General features: G+C 40.2%; 1 protein-coding gene across 2 annotated transcripts in view; it reads right to left on the bottom strand.

Annotated features, from left to right (window-relative positions):
* Positions 1–27,338, bottom strand: part of LOC135107330 (synaptogenesis protein syg-2-like) — an 81,057-nt gene that overhangs the window by 19,409 nt on the left and 34,310 nt on the right. For both annotated transcript variants that reach the window (XM_064017037.1, XM_064017036.1), the window contains 4 exons: positions 5,071–5,221; positions 4,074–4,270; positions 2,337–2,672; positions 119–273 (listed from right to left, as the gene is read on the bottom strand). In XM_064017037.1, coding sequence (XP_063873107.1) covers positions 119–273; positions 2,337–2,672; positions 4,074–4,270; positions 5,071–5,221 — 839 coding nt within the window. The remainder of the gene's footprint in view (positions 1–118; positions 274–2,336; positions 2,673–4,073; positions 4,271–5,070; positions 5,222–27,338) is intronic.

The following is a 27,338-nucleotide window of genomic DNA, read 5'->3' as shown; positions in this document are numbered from 1 at the left end:
CTCTCTCTCTCTCTCTCTCTCTCTCTCTCTCTCTCTCTCTCTCTCTCTCTCTCTCCTTAACAAAACCTGATATTAAAACTAAGAAAAGTTGATAACATGAAGGTTATTAAAAACTCACTTTACGAGAGGGGAGGACTTCATGATCCAGCTTCAGCGTGACAGTGGGTTCTGGTCTGCCATCCAGCACCTCACACACCACCTCCTGTTTCCTTCCTGCCCGAAGCGTCAGATTTCCGTTCTTCTTTCCCACAATCCGCACGCTGCTGGGAGGATCTGAAGAGAGGCAGGTAAAAAAAAAAAACAAGTACAGTAGTAGAGCAACGGCCGGACAATGACAGTGGCAAGGGGAGAGGAGGGGGAAGAAAGAAAGACTGGATATCTGCCGTAAATGACGAGAGGTTGGTGTGGTATTGCATAGTTACTAACATTGCATTGGGGCACGGCACTTCGGTAAGGTACAGTGTGTGTGTGTGTGTGTGTGTGTGTGTGTGTGTGTGTGTGTGTGTGTGTGTGTGTGTGTGTGTGTGTGCAATCCTAATTATTGGAGACTATATGAATAAAGAAGTTATTCAGAAATGCAAGCGGTTAATTCGTCGCATAATCAAGCATTGAGATGGGGCTCGCTTAGCTTTAGAAAAAAAAATATATATATCAACAAAGAAAATTAATATAAACACTTGGGCACAGCCAGGGAGTCTAGCAGTTAAAGCCTTGATTATACACAGGGTGGCTAATGTTTTGGAGAATATATGAGAAACACGCCAATAACTTCTTAAGTGTACAAGAAAATATTTATCCCTGCGTTCCCTCCCGCATGATGGACGACATATACAAAAACAAACTTGAGGCGGACAGGTCAAGACTTTCTCAACAAGACAGACATGAAAGACGATACTCCCACTGCTATGGAGAATCCTTCAGTGCGTGGCATGACTCACCACCAAGTCCACACTGCCCCAACCACCCCGCCACCTCCAAAAAAACCGCAACCAGGCACGGGTTACTGTCGCATCTGTTTAATCCGCAGCACAGTGGACCATATTCTGAAACACTTCTACCCCCACGTCCATTACATTCAAAAAGCAATAGTTAAAGTTACGTAAATTTATAAAAGTTTTTTTTTATGGTTCTAGTAACAGATTAACGAAATTTCTACAATATTTACAAAAGAAACACTCGTGGATGATCGCTGCGGCCTAAGAGAATAGTCGTGGTGAGAGGGCAGAGCGTTTTTAGAAGACGGGTCTGAGTCGAGGGACCTAACATCCTTCACTCCTCCAGTACAGGTCTTGGGACGATCAGGTTTACCGAGTATTCATGTTCCTTCGCTGTGGCCACGCGTTCTAATTAGCAGGGAATAATTTGGCACGATGACAAAGGCAAGGCGATAGCTCTGAGGATAGCGACACACGAATGCGTTCTTCAAAGACATGTCCTTTACCATTGGATCTCTTTCAGGTAAGAAGCAAGTGGGTGGAATGTGGTGGTAGGGAGAGGTTCCGTGAGGGGAGAGAGGTAACACGTGATGAAATTTAATACTTCTCTAATATTTCATGTGTAAGTCCCTTGTTTCTTCTCCATGCAAAAGTCCATTCATTTGTTTCTTGTCAATTGGAAACTAGCATTAATTCCAGTACATGAGCCTCATTCATACGTATTTTTTTTCATATGTATTTTTTTTTTTTACTTTGTCGTATATTTTTACGTGTAGACCTGATGGCTTCCTTCAGCTTCCCTTATTCTCTGACGTTCTTATATTTATTCTAATTTAATCGATAAACAATCTTTTACTTTTTCCCAAAGGAGTTAAAAAATTAGGACTCTGGTGATATCCATAACCCATCAGCTTGTAACCAGTGTGTTAAGCCTAACATTTTTTTTTATGGTAACGACATGACCACATCCTCGCCACACCGTCACTATCGCGTTGCTTCCCACGTCACGGCATCCACGTATTACATTATCATTGCATCACCACGCCGCGCATCTCACATCACCGCTCCTAAATTATTATACGTGTAGTACAGAAAAAGCGATACGTGGATACATGATTAAAACACACACACACACACACACACACACACACACACACACACACACAACATCACGAAAAGAAAATAGTAATAAAACGTTCACATCATCTTTTACTCAATATTCGCATAAAAAGACAAACCAAACCAGACCAAACTAAACTAAACCAAACCAAACCAAACCAAATCAAACCTAACTTCAAAAAACCAAACCTAACCAAACCTAACCTAACCTAATCAAACAAACCTAACCTAACCATACCAAACCTAACCTTACCTTGCCTACACAAGTGACACACAACTTACATCTCATGTCCAGAGTCACAGATGCCTCCAGTGCCTCGCGGAGATCGCTGTTGGAGGCACGGCAAGTCAGCTTCCGGTGTAGGTCCCGCCTCGTTAGGGGTCCCACTGTAATATCTGACGTGGTAGTGCTGAAGCCAGAAAGGTTAGTGTGTGGGATGAGGTGTGTGTCTTCCAGCAGACGTGACCCTTCCCACCATGTCACACTGGGAATTGGATGACCCTCCGTGACTCTGCATGAGAAGGTGACCATTTCCCCGAGGTCGTAGGGCCCCACTTTCCCGGTGACCGCGGTGTCAGGATCCAGATCAGCGTAGATTTTGAGCGAGGTGGGAGGAACTGAAGGGGAGAGGGGAAGTCCAAGGTGCTATGACAAGGGACGTGAAAAGATTGTGCTTAAGTAGGGAGAGGGGAAAAATTAACGTCTTAAGTTATGCTACAAGGAAAATGGCATGCCAAATTCAGAAAGAGGAAGAAAAAAAAACAAGCTATGCGGGAGAGAAAATTAGTTGAATTAGGGAGAGGGGGAAAAACCGTGTCAAGATATGAAAGAAGAAAATAACTGTGTTAAACTAGGAAGAGAAATAAAAAGAAAAAAACGAGTTAAGATATGCGAAACGGAAAAAAGTTGCGTCTAATAAGGAAGAGGAGAAAAAATAACATGTTAAGCTATGCGAGCCGAAAAAAAAAAAAAATAAAATAGTTGTGTTAATTAGGAAAAAGTGAAAATTGAACTTGCTAAGATACGCAAGTGGAAAGCAGTGTGAAAGACTACAGTGAGGTTGCTTTTCCCCGGGATGGCTGCAGAATTATTGACAAGTTGTTCACTTACCCGCTGTGATGACGGGAAACACCAGGCCCAGATGAGAAAGGGGAAAACACCAAGGTCTTAAGATAAGTGGGGGAAAAAATATGCTAAACTAACAAAAGAGGGAAAAGACGTTAAACTATGCGTGAGGAAAAATTGGGATAAACTAAGGAAAAGGGAAATCCATGTTATACTAAAGGGGAAGAATAATTATGTTAAACTAGATAGTGGTAAAGTATTTATGATATGAGAGGCAAAATGTTAACCTAAGAGAGAAAAGAGAGAAAAAGAGAGAACAATAAATTAATCAGCTTGCAAAAGGAAAGTCAATATCCTGAGAGAGAGAGAGAGAGAGAGAGAGAGAGAGAGAGAGAGAGAGAGAGAGAGAGAGAGAGAGAGAGAGAGAGAGAGAGAGAGAGAGAGAGAGAGAGAGAGAGAGAGAGAGAATAATTTAATATAAGGAAAGATTTCAGTAATGTGTTCAGCAGAGGAAAAATAAAATAGTATCCCCTACACATGTGTCAGAGTACCAACACCAGTTACCTGTAAGTACATACGTGCACTACACCTGTCTTTCCTGCTCTTCCTGATAAGATAGAGTCCTTTGCCTACACTACCTAACACTTTCCTTTACAAGTATTCAATTTGTTTTCACTTACTTAATTAAAGAAAATATGCTAAAAAATCAATAATAATAATAATAAATAAATAAATAATAATAAATAAATAAAATAAGTAAATAATAATAATAATAACAGCCAACACACACACATACACACACACACACACACACACACACACACACACACACACACACACTCTCTCATTAATTTGTGCACTTATAAACCACAAACACACAAACGTCAAGTATTAAACGTGATTCTCTCTCTCTCTCTCTCTCTCTCTCTCTCTCTCTCTCTCTCTGTACTCACTAACTACTCTAAGGGTGATGTTGGACGTGATGGGAGTCAAGGAGGAGGATCGGCGGACGCGGCATCCGTACACGCCCTGGTCCTTCAGTGTTATGCCACCGAGGATGAGACGAGTCGGGTTGCGTTCCACCAGCGCCCGCCTGTCATAGCCTCGGGCCGCCCAGTGTTGTTCCCTCACCCCGCCTGAGTTGTTGACTCTGCCACGCCGAGGAGGAGGCAGTGAGACAGGTTACGGGAAAATGAGGGAAAGAGAGAGAGAGAGAGAGAGAGAGAGAGAGAGAGAGAGAGAGAGAGAGAGAGAGAGAGAGAGAGAGAGAGAGAGAGAGAGAGAGAGAGAGAGAGAGAGAGAGAGAGAGAATAAAGAAGGGTTAAGAGAGAGGTAAATAAATATATGGAAACTGAAGGGCCTTAAAGTAAGTTACAAAAAAAAAAAAATTCGGCACACGAGGAGGAGGAGGAGGTGGAGGAGGGTGAACACAAAGGTAGAATAAAGGCCAGCCGATCTGTTGGTCCTTACAGGGCAGTTTGTGAGGGCTGTAGTATCTCTTACGCAGTGAGAGATGTAGGTTATTATTGACGGAGGCTCTTCCAAAATCATGCAGTGTGTGTAGAGGAACTGCATTGCAAACACTTTACGATGGAAATAAAAACTTTTGATAATGCTAGACAACCATACACATAAACTTACACACACACACACACACACACACACACACACACACGAGGGGCATGCGATTTTTCCATGACACTTACCGATTAATCCATACAACGCATAACTACAGACACACTGGGAAAGTCAAAACGTAACTCAATAATGGTATTCTGCAATTTGTACCCTAATGTCAATGAAAAGAAAGACATAAAAAAAATCAAACCACAATGAGACACAAGGCACAAACTGAACATGTATCAATTTCTCTCTCTCTCTCTCTCTCTCTCTCTCTCTCTCTCTCTCTCTCTCTCTCTCTCTCTCTCTCTCTCTCTCACACACACTCACTGGTAGATGGGGATGGGGGTTCTTTTGGGAGTGACGAAGAAGAAATCCACATTACCACCACCACCGCCACCACCACCTGCATCTGGAGTATCAGCGAGGCAGGGAAGGGCCACCTCTTGTCCCTCCACCGCCCGTACCTCTGTCAGGGGACCTGCAGGAAAGAAAACAGTACCGTCACCACATGCAAATGACTTCCTCCTTTTACTGTTGCAAGTGTCATCTTTTCTGTTCATATTCAGAGGACTATATAAAAAAAAAAATATGTATATACACATAAAAGAATAGGCGATTAGTTTTGTCTTTTCTAGTACAATGCAGAACTGTTTAAGAGACTATAGTACAAAAACTATGCAATTACAAAATCATTACACGGAAGAAGATTTAAACAACGTTGCGTCGAAAAGAGTAACGTGAGTACCACACGAAATACATAATTTTGAACTGTAGGAACTATGTATATAAGAGCTGTCAAGAGGGGTCGTGTAGAGGTGGCAGGGCAATTAAACCACCTTTAACTACTTGACTGATAGGTTACAGAGTCAATTAGGGAAGGATGAATAGGAGGGGTAAGTTAGATGTAGGCCCATTTTCTGAAACAGTTCTGCACAGCACCCCAACTAGTTGAATTTCCATGTCTTATTAATCCCTATGATGTCGAGAGCTCTTTTGTTTTTGCCAATAACTTGTGTCTTGTGCATCCTCTTCCTCCAGGGGCCAGCTTTTATATCTCTCTTTCCCTCTTTCCATATAAAATAATATCACACAGTGCTCTGAGTGCTAACAAAGGGACCCCACAGCAGGGAGAGTTAGTTATGACTATTATTCTTAAAGCGTAAGGTATGCACGGCTGCAGACGAGTAGGTTGTCAAAGTACGATGATGCCTGTGACCACCGCGGTCAGAGCGAAGCGGCGGGTGGCACGCCTGTCAGCGGGATTCCCCACTCATTATATACCTGTTCCTCGTCGCCCAGCGAGAATTCATAAGTAAACAAACCATTTTTCTTACAGATTGCAAGATATACAAAGTTGCCCCAAGAGTCTAATTCTTTCCCTTCCATCATTTCTGTCCTATTTCTTAACGTAGCTTTTTTTTTCTTCGAGACCTTTACTTTCAGAGGGTAATGTTAAGGTGTAAGAATAAGGAGACAGAAAAAAAAAAAAAAAAAGAGAAATCGATGATACGAGTGAATGCGATGAGAGAAGGGAAAATGGAAGGAAAAAATTTTAGATGTAAGAATGAGATTAAAGGAAATAAAAAGTATAAAGACTAGAACATAAGTGAATGCGACAGGAAAAGCGAAAATGGAGAGAAAAGAGGGACACATAACTTCACGATCAATAACTCCCTCGCCCGTCATTCGTTTCCCCCAACAGTCAGAGCGAAAGACACCTTGGCTGACATTGGCGAGGCACATACGCTAAAGTAAATTTGCCAACTAATATGAAAAGAAAACAGTTTAATTGTGACAAAGTACAAAACATGTACATTTGGTAATGTAACTTGTTTATTCATTTCAGCATCAGACACGGAATATGGAGGCTGCACCTTACACACCTTACTCAGAACTATACATACATCACAAGGCAGAACAGGTAGTGAAGCAAGTCTTGTAATAAGCTGCCAAGACGTGCATCACACTGGATTTCCTGCTAAAAAGTCAGGATCTGCACACCACTATTTACATAGAGACCGGAAATTAGTGCAAGATTCTCTGACTGACGAGTTCCATCCACACTGCACAAAACTCTACTTTCTGACACTCTAGATCTGTCCACCTTCCTATAATGCAAAATGTAAACAGTATTCTCAACCTTTCGTCCCTTTATAGTCCCTGCCTGCTTCTGTATTTTCACATGCCTATGACTTGAATTCTTGCAAAGGGGATGTTGCAAGACACTTCTCCAAGTCTGGATAATCCTTTTGGATCTTTCCTTTAGACACTGGCATCTCATTGGATCTTCTTTTTAACATTTTTGTAACCCTCTTAATAAAAGATAAGAATTACATCTCAACATCACAACAGCAAGAAAACTCTGTGACTGAGAAGTTCCAGCCACCAGGAGATTTAAAGGAAAATATATCTACATAACTGACAGCTAAGTAAGTTTTATCTTCCACTTAATCAACGAAAATTTTATACCATGTTTTTTTTTTTTTTTCATTTTGAACATTCTTCCTGACCTTGCGTCTAGCTACTCAGCAATGAATTTTGGAGGAGAGACAACCAACATTAGTTTACCACACACACGCCACTGATAACAGAAATGGTAAATATAATTGGACTGGAGGAATGGCATAGGAAACTAAAGTAGAAGAGGTATATGGAGGAATCTGTACTGTGATGGGAATGTACGGAGATAGGAAAGAGGGAAGGGATCAAATGTACTGAGAGGTTCTTAGCTAATTCATTGTTGGGAAAGTGGGTGTTAGATTTCAGCCTAAAACCCAAGAGACAACCGAGGGAGACGACGACCTAAGAAGCGACGCAAAGAGGAACATGTCACAGCGAGGAGAGGGAGGAGGAGGAGGAGACTCGGGCAGTAGTGCAAGCCTTCAGAATGGTATGCTTTTGACAATTAAAAAACACATTTCACTCACATCGCATAACTTTACAGATATTTAAAATGCCTCACTTCGTCCCCCACCACAAACACACACACAAAATCCTACCACTAAAATCCACACACACATACGAACACAGGCATGATAACAGGGGAACAGAGGAATCAAACAAACCGTCGTCTCCTACAGACTCCAAGATAAAATAAACAAACAAGAAACTTGCTCCTTAATCATTCCTATGAGATTCGTATATTCTGAGAGCAGCGCACAAAAATTCTTGAGTCATCTGTGTGTGTGTGTGTGTGTGTGTGTGTGTGTGTGTGTGTGTGGGTGTGTGTGTGTGTGTGTGTGTGTGTGTGTGTGTGTGTGTGTGTGTGTGTGTGTGTGTGTGTGTGTGTGTGTGGGTTTGTAATAAGGATAGCAGCAAGATAACTAGTATAATTAACTCATATATCGTGGGATGTGATGGTAAACTACAGGATTTACGGCTCGTCATTACAACTTTCATGAGTAGCAGTAAACAAGTCGACCTCCGTAGTTTCCTTCATATCATTTGCGGAATCTTGTAAGCTTGACGGGTCTCTAACTCAACCTTACACGGCAAATTTAACCCAGAAGAGTCTACACCACTTGTGCGTGCAGTGGTGTGTAGTGGTGTTAACTGTGTGTGACGGAGAGTTGAGAGACGAGTGAATTGAGAATGTTGGTTGAGTAAGTTCGCGAATCGGGGAGGATAAGAGGTGTAGGAGTGAGGAGAGGACTTACTGGTTGGCTGTACGAGTTAAATAGATCGATCAGTGGTGATGGTTGTGCATACGGGGAAAAATATGACACATCGGAGGGAGAAGAGGTATTGGCGGTAGTGGTGGTGGTGGTGGTGGGGGTGGTGGTGGGTGGTGAGTGAGGCTCGTGAAGAATGTGGAGCCGGAGGGAGTCTTAGTATGGAAGTAGTTCTCTGCACCCTACCATGTTTTCAGCTCTCTCTCTCTCTCTCTCTCTCTCTCGAAGCTTCATGAAACAGTGTATAAAGTCAAATAAGCCACAACAAATCCCCGTAAAAATTCCCAGTAGATATGCTGAACTTTTCTTTTTCTATCTTCGTCCTTTTTGAGTTTCAGTAAATTCTAGATGAAAAAGAAATGAAACACTATCCGATACCATAATACATATACACACACATGCAAAAAAAAAAAATTACACTAAACTTTTCTGTTTCTGTCTTCCACCTTTCTTGACAATAGGTAAATTCTAAATGAAAAGAAATAAAAAATATTATTTCATAACAGAACACACACACACACACACACACACACACACACACACACACACACACACACATAAAGGAAGACTGAACATTTTTTTACCTTCGTTCTCTTTTTTTGCATCTGGTAAATTCTAAATGAAAAAAAAGAGAAGAAAACAAGAACAATCTCATACCTGGCAGCCAAGAGTTACATTCCGTCTGCCTTGCGTAATAAACAGTTTATTTTCCCCAGGTATCTATTAGTAAACCACTAGGAAAAACTGAGAGAAGAGGAGCATCTTCTGCCTCCCGGGCATGCATTAGGTAACCCTCTGACAGCTCCTGACAGTGTGACGCTGCTACTTCATTTGGATAATCCTGCACAAAAAATTTCATTCATTTAAAAACAAAACTACACTTACTATGAAGGTTTGACGTATTCTGTCACTCCAATTTGCTGTTACTGATGTTCCTAAATAGTAGCCCAAAATTGCACCTGACTATTTTCTTAAGTTTGAGAGACAATAACAGTCATAGCGGTGAAAAATTCAAGTTACGATCAATTATTGCAGGTCGGTACTGAATACGAGGAAATAACAATATGCATATAAAGAGAGGCTGAATATAAAACTAATCTTTATGAAGAGCACGTACGTATGCGAAAGTTAGCGTGTTCACATGATTTTAAAATCCATAATTTTTTTCATAAACTTTATCAGTATACGAGAGAGAGAGAGAGAGAGAGAGAGAGAGAGAGAGAGAGAGAGAGAGAGAGAGAGAGAGAGAGAGAGAGAGAGAGAGAGAGAGAGAGAGAGAAAGCGCTCGAACACTCGAAGGGAGATTCCTGCATGTGCGATACGCGACAGCTTGTAAATGTAAATCTCGAAAACTGTTGTTGCCGTGGCAGTAATACATTCCTCTTAATAAAAAAAAAAAAGTTACGTGGCCTGTCTTCACGGTGGCCCCCCCCCAAAAAAAAAAAAGAAAGAAAAAAGAGTCGCAAAGATCATATTATTTCCATCACCACCACCATCTCTATCACAATTATTCCTACCACCAGCATCACCACTACCACGTCACTATCACCTTCACTATCATAACCCGTGCCATTGTCAGCATTTAGCTCACCATCGACAACATCAAAAACAACAACAAAAGAAGCATCAAGACTAACAATAATTACAGCAGCTATGGCAACACTCAAAGCGAGGCAGGCTGACTGCAACACCCAGGAGGATAAAAATGACACTGGTAAGCACAGCAACACAAATCAACACAAGAATCCCAACTGGGTTTCAGACTGACCTAATCTACAGAATTATCACATGAGCTTTATACCTTTTCTATACTTTCTTTTTTGTTGCTGCTAAGTGTGAAAGTGCTGAGAGGAGTGAGGAGAGAAGAAGCGGGTGTAAGAGTGGTAGATAAATGGATCAAACTCAGTAATTAGGTTGCTAGCGATGAATCAGTAGGGAGTTTCGAGACAAGACAAATTTATGGATGGGGATGATAGGTGGAAATAGGTATAGGCATGTTTTCTACAGGGACTACCACGTGTAGGCCTGACGGCTTTTTGAAGATTCACGTTTTTTTGTGATGGTCTTATGTTCTTATGTCAGAGAGAAGTCAAAGAAGGTAGAATAACAATGAAAAGATGGAAGGAAGGATGAGCTAGTCAGACCTTATCTAGACTACGCTGTGCAGTTCTGATCCCCACATTACAGAAAAGATATAGGTCTATTAGAATCAGTACAGAGGAGAATGACTAAAAGGATACAGGGGATGAGGAGTATTCCTTACGAGGCGAGGTTGAAGCTGTTAAATTTACATTCTCTAGAGAGATGTAGGTTAAGAGGGGACCTGATAGAAGTCTTTAAGTGGTATAAGGGTTATAACAAGGGATATGTAAGCAAAATTCTTAGGATCAGCAACCAGGGTAGAACAAGAAATAACGGGTTCAAGCTTAAAAAATTTAGGTTTAGGAAGGAGATAGGAAAAAATTGGTTCTCAAATAGAGTGGTAGATGAATGGAACGGACTCAGTAATCATGTAGTTAGTGCTAGGACACTAGAGAGCTTTAAGAAAAGATTAGACAAGTTTATGGATGGGGATAACAGGTGGAAGTAGGTAGGTGTGTTTCATACAGGGACTGCCACGTGTAAGCCTGGTCGCTTCTTGCAGCTTCCCTTATTTCTTATGTTCTTACGAGGGAGGAGAGGTCGGTGGGAGGAGAGATTGGTGGAAGGAGAGAAACTTTGCCTCGACCAAATCCTGCATCCTACACCACCTACTTCAGATCACAGTCATTTTATTTTATCGCAAGCAGACTTACAAAGGTCAACAGGTACGTACGCAGCTATCATTTCTTTTTGTGTGTAGGTATCGAAACTTAATGGTTGGGATGTAGTCATCTTATTCTTAAGAGGAAATATGATATATCGAACCACCTGCGTTAATGGAAGCTTAAAAAGGATTCATAATACCTTTTAACTGATGACTTAACAGGAGGAGGAGGGGGAAGAAGAGAAGGATGAAGTGGGAAAAGAAGAGGAGGAAGAAGAGGAGAAGAAAGGGAACGGGAAAGGGGACTACGAAGCGAACAACAACAACAACAACAACAACAACAACAACAACAACAACAACAACAACAACAACAACAACAACAACAACAACAACAACAACAACAACAACAACAACAACAACAACAACAACAACAACAACAACAACAACAACAACAACAACAACAACAACAACAACAACAACAACAACAACAACAACAACAACAACAACAACAACAACAACAACAACAACAACAACAACAACAACAACAACAACAACAACAACAACAACAACAACAACAACAACAACAACAACAACAACAACAACAACAACAACAACAACAACAACAACAACAACAACAACAACAACAACAACAACAACAACAACAACAACAACAACAACAACAACAACAACAACAACAACAACAACAACAACAACAACAACAACAACAACAACAACAACAACAACAACAACAACAACAACAACAACAACAACAACAACAACAACAACAACAACAACAACAACAACAACAACAACAACAACAACAACAACAACAACAACAACAACAACAACAACAACAACAACAACAACAACAACAACAACAACAACAACAACAACAACAACAACAACAACAACAACAACAACAACAACAACAACAACAACAACAACAACAACAACAACAACAACAACAACAACAACAACAACAACAACAACAACAACAACAACAACAACAACAACAACAACAACAACAACAACAACAACAACAACAACAACAACAACAACAACAACAACAACAACAACAACAACAACAACAACAACAACAACAACAACAACAACAACAACAACAACAACAACAACAACAACAACAACAACAACAACAACAACAACAACAACAACAACAACAACAACAACAACAACAACAACAACAACAACAACAACAACAACAACAACAACAACAACAACAACAACAACAACAACAACAACAACAACAACAACAACAACAACAACAACAATAATAACAACAACAACAACGAAGGAGTAAGGGGAGGAGGACGAGGAATTCCCTAAGCAGACACCTTGAAAGCAATGCACGCAGGTACCCACTGAATTAATACATACTACAGTACATACGCACTACATACCATGATTAATTAAACAAGGGATGGCTGGAAGAGTTGGGCGGAACCAAGCACTTACCGAAGTCTCTCTCTCTCTCTCTCCCTCTCACTCTCCCTCTCTCTCTCTCGCTCGCGCACACACACACACACACACACACACACACACACACACACTCAGAGAGTCTCTCTCTCTCTCTCTCTCTCTCTCTCTCTCTCTCTCTCTCTCTCTCTCTCTCTCTCTCTCTCTCTCTCTCTCTCTTGGCGCAAAATGTAAAGAAAAAGAATGCAAATAACTACCAGGAAATAAGCAGTGCCCATGAGTGAGAGAGAGAGAGAGAGAGAGAGAGAGAGAGAGAGAGAGAGAGAGAGAGAGAGAGAGAGAGAGAGAGAGAGAGAGAGAGAGAGAGTTTCCCTACAATTTATCAACGTAATCATTACCAAACATTAACTAACTTGCCAGAAACATCTTTGTCATGTTTGCAAAATCCATGCATACAAAGAGGCCAGTAGAATTAAATCTTTTCTATTGGTTTAGTTTAAAAAAATTTTTTCACAAAGGTAGGAGAATGAGACCGATGATGAGGAGGCTGTGAAAGCAAGAGGAGGAGGAAGGGGAGGAGGAGGAGGAGCTTGTTGTGGAGCTTTAGAACCCACGTGTTCTCACTCGCTGCTTTTGTGGCCCGCTCCATGCTTTGATTCGCTTACATAATGTGGATATTGTGTCATATGCCGAGACCAAAGAATAAATTTTCATCCTATGACCTTGTTGCTGGTGTACTGCATGATGCTGCTTGGGGTGGGGTATGTGGGAGCTAATAAACTTTTCATTCTTCAGTCTGAAACATTTCACTAAAACTACATATATTCTACATGACAAGTACATCACAGAGCATGCTATCAGTCACACACAAAAAAAGAAAAAAGTTCTGGATGAGAAATAAGATCATACTCCATACCTGGAGTATGCTGCTGGGAAATTCTAACTGCGTAAGCAGTACTGTCAACAAATACACTCATTTCACGGATGTAAGTGTTTGTCGTTAAATTTGTTACTGTATCATTAGTTTTCATTTTTTTTTATAATTTTATTAACAATTAAATTTTCTATAAGGCTGATGCTTTTTTTTCAGTAGGATAGGTTTTTTTTTCACACAAATGCAAATTTTCGTAGTGTAAAAAAAGTTGTTGCTTTTATATTTTTCATGAATCATGAAAAGCATTTTTTGGGGAAAAAAGCATCAGTTCTGTTTACAAATAATCAATTTCATCACCGATACCTTTCAAGGCTAATATGTTAAATAGTTTTAGAGCCTTAGTCAATCAAAGTTAGCTCAAAATTTTCTAAGAATTTCATAGTTTTTATTTATTTATTTTTTTTTATGTATCGTCTTCAAACTTTCTACACACGTAAGTGTGTAGAAAGTTTGAAGTTTTGAAAAGTACCTTAGCTATAAGCAATTAAAGTTTCATGTATCATGATCACCTTAAAATATCAGTACTCCCCTCTTAAACAAAGTGAGAATCACTTTCTGACTTGAATTCAAAGATGCTACCAATATTCGTTGTTTTAACCATTTCCGAGCAGTGTTTACTCAATTTGAGGTCTGAAGTAACCGTTGCACCTAAGTCTTTCTCTTCATTAACCTTGACAAGCTCGGAGCAGTTCACTGAGTAATTTACACGATCGTTATTAATCCATGTGTGCAACACTATTCATTTGTCAACATTGAAACTCATCTACCACCTGTCTGACGAAGTGACTAAGTGATGGAGGTCGGATTGTAGTTTCCTTTTGTCATCCGTTGTCATTGTTTTATTCATTATTTTAGTATCATCAGCGAACTTAAATAATTTACAGGTGAGGCCCTCATCGATATCGTCAACGTAGATAAGGAAATGAAAAGGCCCGAGTACAGATCCCTGTCGTACACACGCGTTGCTTTCTCTCAGAGAGCCAGTTTTCGAGCCATTTGAGAATTTTGCTATCTATAACATGTTACTTTAATTTACTTAGTAGACGCCTATGGGGAACTTTGTCAAACGCTTTTTTGAAAGTCCAGGTAAACTACATCTACTGCCTTTGTCTCATCATACAAGGTGAAAACATCGTTAAAAAGTTGAGCAGGTTTGTTAAGCAAGAGCGACTGTTTTGAACCGTGCCGTGAGTCATTGATTAAATCATTTAGTTTTAGTAAGCTAACTAAATTATTGCATATTAAAGTTTCCATTAATTTACACACTACAGATGTGAGGCTGACAGGTCTGTAGTTACTTGGGAGTGATTTGTCGCCTTTCTTATGTTAGCTAACCTCCGATCGCTGGGAATCTTACCGGAGTTAAGTGATTTGATGACAAGCATTGAAAGAGGTCTACAAATTTGAAATTTAGTTTCTTTCTAGGTGCGTGGTGCAATACAGTCTGGGCTGGGAGTTTTGTTAGCTTTCATTTTGTTGATTACTATAATCACGAAAGTCACAGACACTTAAAGGAGCGGTGTTACGAAGCATAAAGGCCGGTTCGGGCATTTCATGAATGTCCTCTGTAAAAACTGAGACAAAATAATCATTTAGTACGTCAACGATCTGAATCTCTTCGGTGGCAAGATTACCGTTATCTAGGTAGATCGGGCTGATGTGTAATGTTATAACTTTTTTTTTATTTCGCACGTAACTGTAAAATTCCTTAGAGTTAGATTTAGTGACGCTTGCGATATATATTTCTAAGTTTTTCTTTCTCTGTTTAATGAGCTTCTTTGATTCACGCTGAAGTCTGTCATACTCGAGTTTATCGCCTTCGTTTTGAGTTGACAAATATTCACGGTAGGCACAATTTTTCTATAATAGTCGTGACTCAGTGTGATTATTTTATCATTTGAATTTGTTGTTCTTACGTGAACGTCTTTTGCGCATTGGAATACATGACTTCACAGCATTTTCTAAAGTGTAATTAAATTTGGCCCATGATTCCTCAATGGTGCTTCCATCTAGTTCAGCGCTCCAGTTTGTGGCAACAAGAATTGTCCTGAGTCTCTCATAGTCACCTTTGTACATGTAAACTTTTTCGTCACTAACAATGTCTTCATATGCTTGAAGGTTGATATTAAAAGACAATCTTGTGGTCGCGAGTAATAAATTCAGGACCAATGGTGACGTTAGTTAAGTCATCGTTTGTTGAAAGAATAAGATCTAATACATTGTCGCCTCTTGTGGGTTCCTTCAGAGAACTTTCTACTAAAGTATTATAAAAGTTATGACCTGAGTGAGAGTTAAGCCGATTTCCCCATGAGTTAACAGGGAGAAGGAGGAGGAGGAGAAGGAGGAGGAGGAGCGTGGTGGTGCTTGTGGTGGTGGGGACATTAATGCATTCGCTGTGACTGGTTTTTCTATGTTTGTGTGTGTGTGTGTGTGTGTGTGATACATAAACCCTCCGAAAGCACGTTTCCTCCTTCACATCAATGGAGTAACCATGAAAACGGTAAAGGACTTCACATACTTAAGGAGTGTTGTCACCTCCGACTGGTGACGATTTACAAATTCAGAGGAGAGTAAATCTTACCTCCACTGGTTTTGACCGCCTGAGAAGACAGGTCTTCTCAAATAACAACCTTAGAATAGACGCCTAAGCTGCTGTGTACACGGCTTTTAAGGATGACCTCTAAATAAAAACCGGATTCACATCCTGGAGAAGTGCCACATCAGGTGTCTCCAAAGAATTCTGTACGTAATATGGAAAGATGAATTCACTAATGACGAACTCTACCATCGAATCCAGACATGCAGCAACATCAGTACACTTAGTGTGTGTGTGTGTGTGTGTGTGTGTGTGTGTGTGTGTGTGTGTGTGTGTGTGTGTGTGTGTGTGTGTGTGTGTGTGTGTGTGTGTGTGTGTGTGTGTGTGCATTTTCCTTATTCTTTCCACGCAGATAAATGTTCAGGCTTCCCCTACCTCTGCCATTTCTCCTCCCAACCACCACAATACTTCGTCTTCACACAACACGCACACCACCATTATTTTTTTCTAGCCATCCCTCGCAGATTAATGATAGGGCTTACTCTGCCACTCCGTTCCTTTACTGTTGCTCCTCCTCCCATATGAGACGACACACTTGCTGCAGCTATCCAGATATATATATATATATATATATATATATATATATATATATATATATATATATATATATATATATATATATATATATATATATATATATATATATATATATATATATATATATATATATATATATAAACTTGCATTACCTTAACCTACTACTGCAAAAATGTTATTTCCCCGAGTTTTATGAAGCAAGCACGTGTTAGCGGTCATTTTTTTTTTTCCCATTGGAGGCTGGTCAGTCGACTTCCTGCTTCCCTGTGTTTATATTAGACCGGCTGTTTTATTATTTTTTTCCTTAATTTTAAATAGAGCTGAGACATTTGTAGGGTTATTATAATGACGTGAGCACATTCTGAGGTTCAATGACAAGAAACCTTATGATGTATACATTTTTTTTTTTTTTTTTTTTCCTGGTGAGTGAAAAAAAGACGTATTCAGAAAGCCGTCTGTGGACCCGTCCGATGAAAGGTTCTGGCTGAAGTTACACTGTTGTTTAAGAGTTCTTATTGTTCTAGTGACACACTAACAAGATTTATACTTGATGAACAGTAGAAACAATCTTGAAAACCTGTCTAATAATATTAGTGGCCATTTTGAAATATTCGTGGTGAGAGAGCAAAGTGTTTCTAAATACTGGCTTTAAATTTACGTAAGGGAGTAGGATAAGGATGTTCACTGGTGACACTGTCAACACCAACTTCCATCATAGGTTAACGGAAGATGAGAGGGCGAGGCAAGCCATGCTCCCTCCTGTGTGATACGGAGGGCATTGATCATGGGAAAAAAAAAAAAAAAACAAGCCTTAGTGTGTGTGTGTGTGTGTGTGTGTGTGTGTGTGTGTGTGTGTGTGTGTGTGTGTGTGTGTGTGTGTGTTTACGTCATTCTGCACCATTGCTGCAACATTCTCTGATAAATTCCAGTACGGAAGATATTACAAACTAATTCATAATGTAAAGTCTTTGTTATGAACTTATTCTTTTCTCACCTATTTGGAAGGACAGCAGGCTGCGACGTGTGGGGCGTCAAGAAGGGAGGAACATTTCACGTGCTGCGGCCGACTGTGTGCGAGTGTGAGGAATGCTGCAAGTCACTGCCTCCTATCAGCCCTATCTGCTCTCCCGCTGCTTAGCTCCTGCCCTCCTGATCTGTCACCGCTGCTATACTTTTTCACTCTTTTTATTGTTACTGCTGCTGCTGTTGCTTCTCCCAAATATTATGATGAATCTTTCTTTTTCTTTTCCCTTCCCGGACTTTTACTATCATTATTATTATTATTATTATTATTATTATTATTATTATTATTACTATCATTAATATATTTCTTTATTATTATTACTAATTACTGCTATTACTACTACTTCTACTACTAATCCTACTAATACCACTACTCTTCTGCTATAATTACATCCACCACCACCACTACTACTACTACTACTACTACTACTACTACTACTACTGCTGCTGCTGCTACTGCTACTAATCCTACTGTCGCTGTTCTTCGTCACCATCCAAAATACCAGCACTGCAAATTCGATACGCCACAACAATGCTGAGGCCACAACCCATCTATATCAGGATTGGGGAGCGACGTTCAGCCCTTTACCAGCCTCGCGCTCGCACCAGCGTCACCTCCCACTTGCTCGTTCGCTCAGTCCACCAGTCCTCCCTAATCCAGACTATCTGAATGGTAGGTTATCAGACGCCGCGAAATTCGTACCCTTTGTATAATGACAGCCTTCCGCTTCATTACGAAAAAAAAAAAAAAAAGAAAAAAAAAAAAAGGAAAAGAAAAGGTCTCTTACTTTCTGAATGACTTGCGTTCTGCTTCATTACAGGAAGAAGAAGAAGAAGAAGAAGAAGAAGAAGAAAAGAAAAAGAAAAGAAAAAGAAGAAGAAGAAGAAGAAGAAGAAGATAATGACGATGATGAAGAAGAAGAAGAAACGTGTCCTATATTTTAATGTATGAGTGGAGAAAATGTAGATGAAGGCTAGTGATTTGCTTTGCATGAAAAATACTCATGATCTTGCCATTTTTTTCACTAACAACACTATTTTCGGTGAGGGAATTGATCTTTCTCTTTTACTTCAAAGCGTCGCAGGTTCTCTAGTTACAATGTTCACCCGTCTCGGAGCTTGCTCTGTAGTAACGATGTGATTCACGTTTGCAGAACCTCCCGTTTAGTGTTCGATGGAACTCAGCCAAATCCGTCCTTCTCTACCAAGCATAACAACTCTTCTTTGCTCCACAAGCACCTCTTGCATCTAACGGTCTCTCCGTACTTCCCATTCGTGATATTTGTGGTCATTTAGCGTTATACCTCTGACACTACAGTTAACTTCATTAATTTCTTTCTCCCTTACATGTAGAAGTATTTCCTATAAGATGAGTGGCGGAGGCAACGGGAAACTGCATTTACCTACTGTTCATAGCAATGATGTACATAGATGGAAGGGTAAACGTCATACCCTTGACATGTTCCTTTACGTATTCTTGACTCTACGGTCGTTCTTGTTTATCCCTTTAAGAATGTAAGAACTGGGCCACCAGGCTTACTTAAGGGATATCCCACCATACCTTCCCTGTTTCATCAGGTACCTTTTCAAAGCACTTGTGTAGCTAGAAGGGTAAACGCTATACATACTGCCTCGTTCTTGCTTATCCCAGCGACCTTTGAGCGTGCAAGGACCGGAACACCAGGCTTACCCCACCTTATCTTCCACCTTTCATCAAGTACCATTAATAATTAATCAACGAGGAAGCAAAGACTAACGTCATGACTTGTACTTTCATGTTTCGGATCAGCAAAGTCAACGGGCGACACTTTAGAGACGCAGCCGCTTCCTCTCCAGCTTGGGGCTGATGATGTAATGAAGCGTCAAAAGGATTATATTCTTCCCGTTCACGAATTTCGAGTATCTGGGCATCTGCGTTCCTGAGGTGGATGTTAAATGAAGGGTCAGTATGATAATGGACACTTTTTTCTTCCACGGGAATTCAAGATTTTGCCGCTACTGTTCATTTCCAGTTGTCTGGGCAAGATTGCATCCATACATCAATTTGTTAACCCTTTCACGGCGATAATAATTCACAGCCCTAACAACACAACATAATTCACAGCCCTAACAGCACAGCATAAAATATTCAAAAGCACCTACAAGAAAGAAAATGGATAAGAAGAATCACTTTTCAATATTTAACACGTAAAATGTTAATGGTCGCAGCACTACAAGCACAACACAAATTCTTTATAAGCACCTCCATGAAAGAAAATGGATTGGGTGAATAAGTTTTCAATATCTAGACTGTGGGATATTCAGAGATGGCTGTTGAGCGAAAGGAGATGTAAGAGAGTAACTTGTGAGTAAAGAAGTTTCATAAACAGTGGAAAGGTTAGGCAGAAGCGACCACAATAAGGAACTGGAAGGTGGTATTGATGGTAGTGGTGTTTTTTCATTGCCTAATTCAGGGACAGCAAATGAATGAAGGGGCATCACTTTTACGTCAGGCGATTAGAAATTTGTCATTTGCTGCCGTGCGGATTGACTGGCAACTGACAGATCGTCGTCATAATCATCATCATCACCACCACCATCATCATCATCACTGCCAGTAAAATCATTACAGTTATGATCATCATCATCATCATCATCATTATTATCACTGCCACTAACATCATCATCATTACAATCATCATTAGTAACATCATCAACGCTAAGGCTGCCCGCACACGAGCAACTTTTTATTGTGAGTTGTCACAACCAAAAAATTGTCAAATATAGAACACACACATCGCTATGGTAGCCCGCACATGGACAACTTTTCCTGAGGCGACAACAAAAAATTGAGAGGGAGTTGCGCTCGGGTCAATTTCTCGGACAACACAACTATTGTTGGCAACTGTGGCCGGCGATAGAAAACGTTATTTTAAATGTGAGCCCGCACACGAGCAACTTTCCGTTGTCGCCACCACCCAGCCTGCTGCTGCCTTGCCCCTTCAGTGTCTTTCAGATTTCAGTGGTGAGAGGAAGTGGTAGCTATCATGTCTATAATAAAAGAGGTATTTGACTGCGAAACACTCATAACAGAGGTAGAGAAGAGACCACCTCTTTATGATTTCCAGCTGAAGGAATACAGCGATAAGAATATAAAAGAGAAGTTGTGGCGTGAGGTGTGTGAGGCTGTGGTGAGCGATTGGAATATTCTCTCCCCTGAGGATAAAAAAGAAAAAGGTAAGAAACATATTGTATTTGAAAGGAAAATATCTATAATGTGGTTCAACATTTTCCTTATTTATCCTTACCTTAATGTTACAGCCAGCCTTTCCTCTACTGGCACACACTTCCTCATGTTGGTGTCCTGGTGTGCTATAAGGGGCCCAGTTAATGTGATTAGATGACCAAAGGTTTCCTGTGACATCCTAAAGTAATTAAAAAATTTATCAGGGTGCCCTTTTAGGTCCTCAAACAATGTGTGGAATGCTCCACGTAGTAATCGCTGACTGACTATGGGGTGTACCCAGTGATTTCTTGGCTTCTTTTTTCGTCTCCTCCTGAGCAGGAGTGCACAGGTTACTGCTACCTCCACGGCATCCATGATGAGACTAAACAATAGTTGTCGCCATCGCGTGGCTCGTGTGCGGATGTACCTTGCCGACAACTTTTCGTTGCGACAATTTTTTAATTGCGACAATTTTTTGTTGTGACAACTAGCAATAAAAAGTTGCTCGTGTGCGGGCAGCCTAACACCATCATCACCATTTTTAATCATTCCCACTAACATCACCACCATTGTATTTATCATCACCATCCCTACCAATATAATCATTACTACCACAACCATCATCATCACCACTAAAACCACAATCATCACCACCTTCATAATCATCACCATCACCACAAACAGCATCACCACCACCACCATAACCATCACTTATCATCACCATCATCAAAGGAGAAGAGGAGACACGGAGACAAGAGGACGATTGATACATAAAAGCGAGTGACATAAGCAAATTCTGTCGAGCATGTCTTTTAATGAACTGTGGTCGGGACGTGGAACCGAACACCGGTGACATAACGAGTCTGCAGATAGGTAACAAGAGACATGAGAAAAAAAAAATGGAGATTAAAAGAGAAGCTATCTATCTATCTACGTTAGGTAACTACGTAGGTGGCTAGCTCGACCATTGTACACATTACGTCATAAGTTCTGGTGGTTTCGTGGACACATTCGTCATAGATTATTTCCTACCCATTCAATATTTTTTTTTTTTTTTTTATGTTAGGAAACTGGCTGTTGCTTATTGACGTTCAACCGAGTCCTTGCTCTTTGTGCCATATAAGGCTGAGACATCCCCGAAGCCCACCCGGATGAACTGCGAGGAGTAGGAGGAGGAGAAGGAGAAAAAAAAAAAAAAACTGAAAAGAAGAGATAAATAAGTGTGTGTGTGTGTGTGTGTGTGTGTGTGTGTGTGTGTGTGTGTGTGTGTGTGTGTGTGTGTGTGTGTGTGTGTGTGTGTGTGTGTGCGTAGGAAAGACACCAGCCTAAGGCAACATCATAGCTGCAATAAAAAAAAAAAAAAAAAAGCCGCTGAGGTGCCGGTCCCAGAACAGACTCGAAAGTGGTAGTCAAAACCTACATGATAAATGTCCTGACACCTCCATCTTTAAAGAGCTCAAGTCATAGGAACGTGGAAATGTAGAAACTGGCAGGGAGTTCCAGTGTTTACCAGAAAAAGTGATGAATGATTGAGAATACTGGTTAAGTCTTGCATTAGAGAGGTGGACAAAATAGGGTTTAAAAAAAAAAAAAAATTCTTGTGCAGCGAGTCCGCGGGAGGAGAGGAGGCATGCAATTAGCAAGATCAGAAAAGTAGTTAGCATGAAAATACCGGTAGAAGATAACAAGAGCTGCAACATTACGGCGATGAGAAAGAGGCTGAAGACAATCAGTTAGAGACGAGATAATAAGACAAAAAACTTTTGATTTTACTCTGTTATTACTCCCAGTGAGGTCTAAAGCATTGGAGCAGGGGGTGCTGTGAACATATCATTAAATCCAGCTGTGACCTCACTGAATGTTTCCCTTTGTGTCTCACAACACAAGGGGGCAGTCACAGCCTGCCCTCTAAAGACAATTCTCTTCCTTCACACAAAACTACAAGCACCTGATTACACACACAGACCCTTCACTCAAAATTCAAAATTATCATGGCGATTCCTACACCAGCCTCGGAGTCCCCATCTGGGGAGGAGACCACAAATGTCCCCAGGTCGGACTGCTCTTTTGGTACCGACCCTAAGTGTCCCCCCTCAACTTTTTCTTCATTAACTTCTGCAACATTCGCGGTCTTAGATTTAATTTTCAATATGTAGAACGACACCTTTCCTCTACTAAACCTCATCTTCTTTTCCTCACTGAAACACAGGTGTCTGAGACAATAGAGAAAGTAGAAGAGAACAGAAAAGGAGCTACTGTCAGTTGCCTCAGACACCTGTGTTTCAGTGAGAAAAAGATGAGGTTAAGTAGAGGAGACGTTGTGTTCCACAGACTGAAAATTAGATTTTGGGACGCGAATGTTACAGAAGTTAATGAAGAAAAATTTGAGAGTGGTGTTAAGACACATAGGATCGATACCAAAAGAACAGTCCGACCTGAGGACATTTGTGGCCCCCTCCCCAGATAGGGACTGCGAGGCTGGTGTAGAAGTCGCAATTTTTATTTAGAATTTTGAGTGAAGGGTGTGTGTGTAATCAGGTGCATTTAGTTTTATGTGAAGGAAGAGAGCTGTCTTTAGAGGGTAGGCTGTGACTGCCCCCTTGTGTTGTAAGACACAAAGGGAAACGTTCAGTGAGGTCACAGTTGGGTTAATGATAAGTTCACAGAACCCCCTGAACCAGTGCTTCAGACCTCACTCAAGAGTAATTATCGTTTCGGCAGATGTCTACTGCCTTCTCCTGTTACATATAAAGAAAAAGAGCAGAAGATGAAGAAGAAGAGACGAAGGAGAATATATACAAGAAAAAAAAATATAGAAGAAGAAGGAGGAGGAGAAGGAGAAGAAGAAGAATGTAAAGAAGAAGAAGAAGAAGAATGTAAAGAAGAAGAAGAAGAAGAAGAAGAAGAAGAATGTAAAGAAGAAGAAGAAGAAGAAGAATGTAAAGAAGAAGAAGAAGAAGAAGAATGTAAAGAAGAAGAAGAAGAAGAAGAATGTAAAGAAGAAGAAGAAGAAGAAGAATGTAAAGAAGAAGAAGAAGAAGAAGAATGTAAAGAAGAAGAAGAAGAAGAAGAAGAAGAATGTAAAGAAGAAGAAGAAGAAGAAGAAGAAGAATGTAAAGAAGAAGAAGAAGAATGTAAAGAAGAAGAAGAAGAAGAATGTAAAGAAGAAGAAGAATGTAAGAAGAAGAAGAAGAAGAAGAAGAGAAAGAAGAATGTAAAGAAGAAGAAGAAGAAGAAGAAGAAGAAGAATGTAAAGAAGAAGAAGAAGAAGAAGAAGAAGAATGTAAAGAAGAAGAAGAAGAAGAAGAAGAAGAAGAAGAAGAATGTAAAGAAGAAGAAGAAGAAGAAGAAGAAGAAGAAGAATGAAGTAAAGAAGAAGAAGAAGAAGAAGAAGAAGAAGAAGAATGTAAAGAAGAAGAAGAAGAAGAAGAAGAAGAAGAAGAATGTAAAGAAGAAGAAGAAGAAGAAGAAGAAAGAAGAAGAATGTAAAGAAGAAGAAGAAGAGAAGAAAGAGACGAAGAAGAAGAATGTAAGAAGAAGAAGAATGAAAGAAGAAAGAAGAAGAAGAATGTAAAGAAGAAGAAGAAGAAGAAGAAGAAGAAGAAAAGAAGAAGAAGAAGAAGAAGAAGAAGAAGAAGAAGAAGAAGAAGAAGAAGAAGAAGAAGAAGAAGAAGAAGAGAGAAGAAAGAAGAAGAAGAAGAAGAAGAAGAAGATGAAGAAAGAAGAAGAAGAAGAAGAAGAAGAAGATGAAGAAGAAGAGAAGAAGAAGAAGAGAAGAAAAGAAGAGAAGAAGAAGAAGAAGAAGAAGAAGAAGAAGAAGAAGAAGAAGAAGAAGAAGAAGAAGAAGAAGAAGAAGAAAAGAAGAAGAAGAAGAAGAAGAAGAAGAAGGAAGAAGAAGAAGAAGAAGAAGAAGAAGAAGAAGAAGAAGAAGAAGAAGGAAGAAGAAAGAAGAAGAAGAAGAAGAAGAAGAAGAAGAAGAAGAAGAAGAAGAAGAAGAAGAAGAAGAAGAAGAAGAAGAAGAAGAAGAAGAAGAAAGAAGAAGAAGAAGAAGAAGAAGAAGAGAAGAAGAAGAAGAAGAAGAAGAAGAAGAAGAAGAAGAAGAGAAGAAGAAGAAGAGAAGAAGAAGAAGAAGAAGAAGAAGAAGAAAAGAAGAAGAAGAAGAAGAAGAAGAAGAAGAAGAAGAAGAAGAAGAAGAGAGAAGAAAGAAGAAGAAGAGAAGAAGAAGAAGAAGAAGAAGAAGAAGAAGAAGAAGAAGAAGAAGAAGAAGAAAGAAGAAGAAGAAGAAGAAGAAGAAGAAGAAGAAGAAGAAGAAGAAGAAGAATGAAGAAGAAGAAGAAGAAGAAGAAGAAGAAGAAGAAGAAGAAGAAGGAAGAGAAAAGAAGAAGAAGAAGAAGAAGAAGAAGAAGAAGAAGAAGAAGAACAATGAAGTGAAGATGCAGAAAAAGAAAGAAAAAAAAAAAAAATAGACCACCGTAATCATCAAAACTGCAGTGAGCCAAACACGGACACCTGCCTGAAGATGAAAGATCATGAGCCCTATTAGACACTTGTTCTTTCATCTGCACTTTTCACATAACCCATATAGATAATGAGTCCAGTTTCTTAAGGGCATTTTTTCCCAATTAATGGAGCATAATCCTATGTAAGGTATCACTAGAATCATGAAAATATCGGTAAGAAAAAAAAAAAAAAACTTTCATAAGACCATGTTCAAAACCGTACATGTAACACTGAAACGTTTAAAAACATGACCCTGGAGATCACGAGAAGTTTTGACCAATACACACAGAACACACACGAGCGGCGAGGCCAGGCACGTGTCAGCCAGCCATCAGGACCCAGAGGTATGTATTGGAGGGAGGCTAACGAGACAAGAAATAAAGATCAAGTTGGTGCTGAACAGGACTTAGAGAAGCCCTGAGTACTCCTGACACTCGATATGACAGTACTATTCAGGCCGAGGGTTAATACGCGCCTCACTTACACACCAGTTCGTGACGCATATACACACATTCACGATGACCTCAACCCCTCGCAATTCTCCAGTAAACTACGATGAAGCGTCTCGTGAGCGAAGAATAATTCGTGTCCCAGATGAATAGGTAGTGTTTTTAGAGCATTAATGTGCTTGTCTGTGGCCCTGCATCTAGCTAACGCTCAACACTAGGTAAACATCTGACAAAGAACGCGCGAATTTACGCCCTAATTAAATAACCCAAGTGCTATATTAGCAAAGTCCTTCCTTATCGGAGATCGCGAAAATATTCATTTACTTAATACAAGAATAAATAAATAAAAAATTCACGGGTCTACTTTATATACAATTACGTGTTAACCAGATCTAAAGAGAGGTTTACCCAAAGAATGCTGATAAAAAAGCTCACGAAGAAAAAATAATAATAATAACATTAATAAAAAAAAAGAGATGGTGAATAATAGTAATAAAGGTTCACATACATAATGAATATTTTTATGACCAACGAGCTGTGGATAATAAAAAAATAATAATCTCTGGTGATATCAAGTATGCACATTGTAAGAAGAGAGTGCTGGAGGAGTGAACTTTCCCATACACACGTCTAGTATTGTCCTTGCCTCTCACGCACTCACCCGCCCATCCACACACCCACCATCTCCTCTCCCCCTACACACACACATACAAACACACACACACACAGCCACCGCTCACCCCTTCTGACACACACACACATCCTCAATTCATCATATCAGCTGTCACTAAAACAGATCATTTACCGCTTCTCGTAATCCTGTGTTGTTCCTCACTCTCGTCTCCCCACAAACACGTCCTCACAACTCAACTATCGTTACATGACAGCTTCCTCCCTCGTCTTCAGACACAACACCTGATCCTTCCAACCCACCTTTCCCTAGGTCAGTAATAACGTCTTCAGTACCCCACCAACACAAATGTAAGCATTCAATAATGTCGCCTTTCTCACATGCCAACTGTCCCTCACCAGCACAAGTTTTCCTCTCACATACGCCACGGATGTAATTTACTTCAAGTCGGTAAAGAGTTCTCATAGATACTAGTCACGAGGAGGAAGAGGAGTTACGGCTTGGCCTTCTATCAGTGGCATAAAAAAATTCACCCATACTTTTTTTTCTCTCTTTGTCCTTCTCCGGCACTGTCAGGACGGTAAATAAATCGCTCTCCAAGGATTTAGGATGAGCCAGCAGCCGTCGTGGGTGTGCTGCCACTGCGCACTATGTATAACCAACAACACCGCAGGTCAGGAGCACGACCCTACATTGAATGTGATGACAGCCATAGCAAGGTTTGTAGCCTACAGCAGAAGCCGAAGACATGAATTCTGGTGGTGTCTTGTAACTCCGCCACAAAAATACACTTCTGCCAAGGCAAGTTTAAGATGGTAATTAAGAAAAAAAAAAATAAAAAATCGTGCCGTCACCAAACAGCAAGGACG

Source organism: Scylla paramamosain, chromosome 15 (assembly GCF_035594125.1).
Source record: "Scylla paramamosain isolate STU-SP2022 chromosome 15, ASM3559412v1, whole genome shotgun sequence".
In the NCBI taxonomy this organism is placed as follows: Eukaryota; Metazoa; Arthropoda; class Malacostraca; order Decapoda; family Portunidae; genus Scylla; species Scylla paramamosain.
The sequence above is the reverse complement of the archived record's forward strand: the minus strand, read 5'-3'. Positions and strand labels throughout refer to the sequence as shown.